The sequence below is a fragment of the Myotis myotis genome, unplaced genomic scaffold (assembly GCF_014108235.1).
Source record: "Myotis myotis isolate mMyoMyo1 unplaced genomic scaffold, mMyoMyo1.p scaffold_m19_p_11, whole genome shotgun sequence".
Classification (NCBI taxonomy): Eukaryota; Metazoa; Chordata; class Mammalia; order Chiroptera; family Vespertilionidae; genus Myotis; species Myotis myotis.
Window position 1 is genome coordinate 36,971,032 of NW_023416315.1, and position 4,623 is coordinate 36,975,654.

The 4,623-nt window shown below is 38.2% G+C and overlaps 1 protein-coding gene across 1 annotated transcript; it reads right to left on the bottom strand.

Moving 5' to 3' along the window:
- Positions 1–2,823: 2,823 nt before the first annotated feature.
- LOC118666208 (JNK1/MAPK8-associated membrane protein-like) lies at positions 2,824–3,908 on the bottom strand. Its single transcript, XM_036328144.1, has one exon. The coding sequence runs from the start codon at positions 3,840–3,842 to the stop codon at positions 2,925–2,927; it is 918 nt and encodes a 305-aa protein (XP_036184037.1). The 5' UTR covers positions 3,843–3,908; the 3' UTR covers positions 2,824–2,924.
- Between the last annotated feature and the right edge of the window lie 715 nt (positions 3,909–4,623).

Below are 4,623 nucleotides of genomic sequence, written 5' to 3' on the forward strand. Positions count from 1 at the left end.
AATTTTACTTTTCACATAAAGAGTTACTTAATTCAAACCCCCTTTGTTATAATTTTGAGTTTATTTTGATACTAGAGGCCCGGTGCATGGATTCATGTATGGGGTGTGTGTGTGTGTGTGTGTGTGTGGTGGGGGGGGGGGGGGGGGGCTCAGCCTGGCCTGTGACCTGGCAATCTGGGACCTCTCAGGGTATGTAGCAATGCACCAAGTGGCAGGCGGCCAGGGAGAAGCCCGATCCCAGCCCACTGCACTTGCCACCACTGCTCCATAGCGCTGCCACGGACTTGGGAGAGGCTCCTGCCACCGCAGCTGCACTTGCCAGCCGTGAGCCTACCTTCTGGCTGAGCGTGCTCCCCTTGTGGAAGCGCACTGACTACCAGGAGGCAGCTCCTGCACTGAGTGTCTGCCCCCTGGTGGTAAATGTAAATCATAGTGACTGGTCAACTGGTCATTCCTGTTGTTCTGTTGGTTTGGTCATAATGGCCGCTTAGGCTTTTATGTACGTATAGGTCAGTGGTTCTCAACCTTCCTGATGCCGCGGCCCTTTAATACAGTTCCTCATGTGGTGGTGGCCCCAACCATAAAATTATTTTCGTTGCTACTTCATAACTGTAATTTTGCTACTGTTATGAATCGTAATGTAAATATCTAATATGCAGGATGTATTTTCATTGTTACAAATTGAACATAATTAAAGCATAGTGATTAATCACAAAAACAATATGTAATTATATATGTGTTTTCCGATGGTCTTAGGCGACCCCTGTGAAAGGGTCCTTCGGCCCCAAGGGGTCGCGACCCACAGGTTGAGAACCGCTGATATAGATGATCCTTTGTTTTGCTTTTTTTAAACAAAATTACTAAAATAGAACAATTTAAACATGTACTAGGTTGATTCGAGTTGGAAAACTTTTATTTTTCCATGTATACAATTTTATTAGTTGCAATATCTATATGCAATCGTCAACTTGTTTCTTTTAGTTCGATTGCTAAGGAGAAAGAGCAGTCCCAAAGAGGCCATTGGACCTGAGGAAAAGGCCATCTTCTCAATGAGATATTTAAAATTTTAGGAAGGGGTTAGTTAAAAATAAATATGGGGGAATCATAGCAAACTAAAGAAACCACATAGTCAATGGCTAATGAGAACATCAGTAATATGCAAAACTAGAATAGGTCATATTTACAATACATATATTTTTTTGGCTGGATTTTTACCAGTATTGAAGATCACCAATAAGTGATTTGGTTCAAGGGATTCAAGTATCAGATGAAAAGTAACATTAGACTTAGATAAGAGCTCACCTTAGAGAATCTGAGATTTTGTAAAAGTAGGTACTTCTACTATCTAATTCAAATAAATATATTTTAAATAAATTAATGCATGACAATTCTAATTCAAATAAATATATTATGAAAAAAGATAACTATATTTAACTATATTGATTTTTCCAATCCATGGATATGGAAAATCTTTGTATTTGTGTCTTCTTCAATTTCTTTTCTCAGTTTTCTTTTTTTTTTTTTTTTTTTATTCCTACAGAAAAGACGACCAAACAGACACGTACCAAAAAAGTCCGTTTTCCGGTGGCTGCACGTATTGTGAAAAAGATAGTAATGAAGAAAAAATAACAAAATAATTCCAAGGATACAACTGCTGTGAATTCAAAAGGCATAAACAAAACTATAGAGAAAGTGAGTGCATTCTTTTGCAATTTGCAACTGTCAATGAAAGTCTTAAAGTTTGAGATTTAACAAACTTGGGTAACCCCCACCAATAGCAGAATCAGTAAATAAAAATCTTATTTCCATGGTTACAACCATAAGTCTATTCAGAGTATAAAAATCAACAAGCAGCATACCTATCAACAACCACAGTAAAACTGTTCCTATGCTGTATAGATTCTGCATTTTGTTAAATCTAAGCCATTAGTTGTGTGATGCAGCCTAATTCAGAGATGTCCCACTGTGGAGAGAAATGTGTCCCAGGATCAAAAAAATGTGGCATGTGTATGCATCCTTAAAAAATATATATAAGCCCCAGCTGGCTGACGCAGTTGGTTAGAGCATCATCCCATACACCGAAAGGCTGCAGATTCGATCGGTCAGGGCACGTACCTAGGTTGCCAGTTCCATCTCTGCACAACCAATTCCCTCCTCTGTCTAAAATCAAATTTTTTAAATAAGATGTAAGAGGAAGGAAATATGTGAGTACATGTATTTATTCACGTGGGAAAAAGACATTAATCTCACTACCTAATATTTTTAATTTCCACAATTAGTGTGGCAAATACAAATGTCAGAACATTTGAGACTTTTTGTCAGGTTTTTCATTACTGTTTTTCTTTACAGAAACAGGAATAATATGAAGATATTTTCAACCAAACTACCTATAAACAGAAAACCTGTTATATAAATTATGCTCTATTTTTGATGAAAAGACTATATTGGTGAAAATAAACAGATAACAAAAACAACATACTTTACATTTCCATGCTTGCTATCAGACCCCACAGGTATGTCTTTATAATTCATTACACTTGAAAGCCAGGTTGAAACACATCAGGCAAGCACAATTGTGCCAAAGCTAAGAATTCCATATTATACTTATTAAAGTACTTAATAAAAACAGAAGCATGTTTTTGCTCTAAACAATAACCAACTTGTTGCAAGAGATAGGCTTCCTGTCATATAATAGAGTACTATAAACGGGGATAGTGTATTATACTATGTAAGAGAGTATTATAGTGTTTGTATTTTCTAAGTCTAACCATAAAGTCTTAGGTCAAAAACAAAATCAAACCAACCAAAAACACTATGACATATTGACAATCTCATTCCCATGTATGACAGAAGAGAACTAATACATTTTTAATTTCTTTACTTTTTTATTAAGAATACTTCTTAGGGGTTTTGGCATGTTATATTCAGTGTCCATTGGCTCCTTCTGAGAGTATCCGTGAAGGTTCAGTAAACTTGGCTGTGAACAAGTAAAAAAGGGCTGGCGTGGGTACCAAGGCCAAAAGGGGTAAGTCTTGCTCGAGTTTATCCACTCTGGAGATGGAGATGATCCCGTAAGCATGAAGTAGCCAGTGGCTGAAGAGGACGATGAGTCTCTTCTTCCTGACTAGAAGATCATAGCAGTTCTCTATTTCAGAGGCCGACATGTACACAGCCAGAGTAACCAAAGATAACACCAATATAATGTATGGGAAAGCGTAATATAAAGGGCCTCCACCAACTGCCTGAAGCACGGTTAAAATGGGGAAGAAGTAAAGTGCAGCGTAAATACTTTTAAATCGATCCGACTTCCCTAACCCACAGGCAATCTTCTTTACCAGCAGAGGCCGGAGCAGCATCATTAACACCAAGCAGAACGCATAGTAGATAAATACAATGGTGTAGAGTGGGTAGACAGCTTCGTGGGTACAGTGCACTGTGGTGACGTAATCTGGGCTGGGGTTGTAAAGCATCGTGTACCAATCAGAGAGCATCAGCACTCGGCATGAACGGATGTAAAGAACCCCGACGGGCTCACTCACAAGTAAGGTGATGGCAGCGGCCGCGCCGCATTCAAACAATGCGGTGGTGTGCTGGAGAAGTGCGCTGGAGCTCGTTTTCCCCGAGTACCATTCAATGAAGAACCAATGCAAAACAAGGGGTAGCATAGCCATGAATCCAAGATAGAGCCAGTCATAGAGCTCTGGAGACTCCGTGCAAGGCTGGCAGTACTTCTGTGCGTTTGTTCTCTGTCCTCTTGGACACACCCCACATTCTCCATACAGTTCAGTTGAGCCATTTTTAAATAATAGGGTCTTCCCACAGTAAAGTCCAAGGCATGCCATGGGCCGCGGGTAAGTTTCCTTGGAGAAGCTCCAGGATCAGCCGCAGGGCCCGCTGCGCCCGGACATCCGGGCCACACTTTTCTCAGTTTTCTGTGTACAGATTTTTCACCTCCTTAGTTAAATTTATTCCTAAGCATTTTATTCTTTTTTATGCTATTGTAAATGGGATTATTTCCTTAATTTCTCTTTTTGGTAGTTTGCTGTTAGTGTATAGAAATACAACTGACTTTTGTATGGTGATTTTCTATTCTGCAACTTTACTGAATTAATTTATTAATCCTAACAGCTTTTTGGTATCACCTTTAGGGAATATACTAGTATGTCTATATATATGTAAACTTAGGTTGGTTATTTGGAGTCTTTCTTATTTCTTAATGTAGGAGTTATCAATATTCCTCTTAGAATTGCTAGAGTTGCTTTTGCTGCATCCCATAAGTTTGCTATGCTGTGTTTCCATGTTCATTTGTCTCAAGATATTTTTTGATTTCTCTATTGGTTTCTTCTTTGACACACTGGTTATTTAATTGCATGTTGTATAATCTTCATATATTTGTGAATTTTTCAGTTTTATTTTTATAATTGATTTCTAGTTCCATATCATTGTGGTCAGAAAGGATGCTTGATATGATTTCAATTTTCTTGAATTTTTAAAGATTGTTTTACAGCTGAACATAGGAACTATCCTAGAGAATGTTCCATGTGCATTTAAGAAGAATGTATATTCTGTTGCAAATGGATGAAATGTTCTGTAAATGTCTGTTAGTTTCATCTGATCTAACAT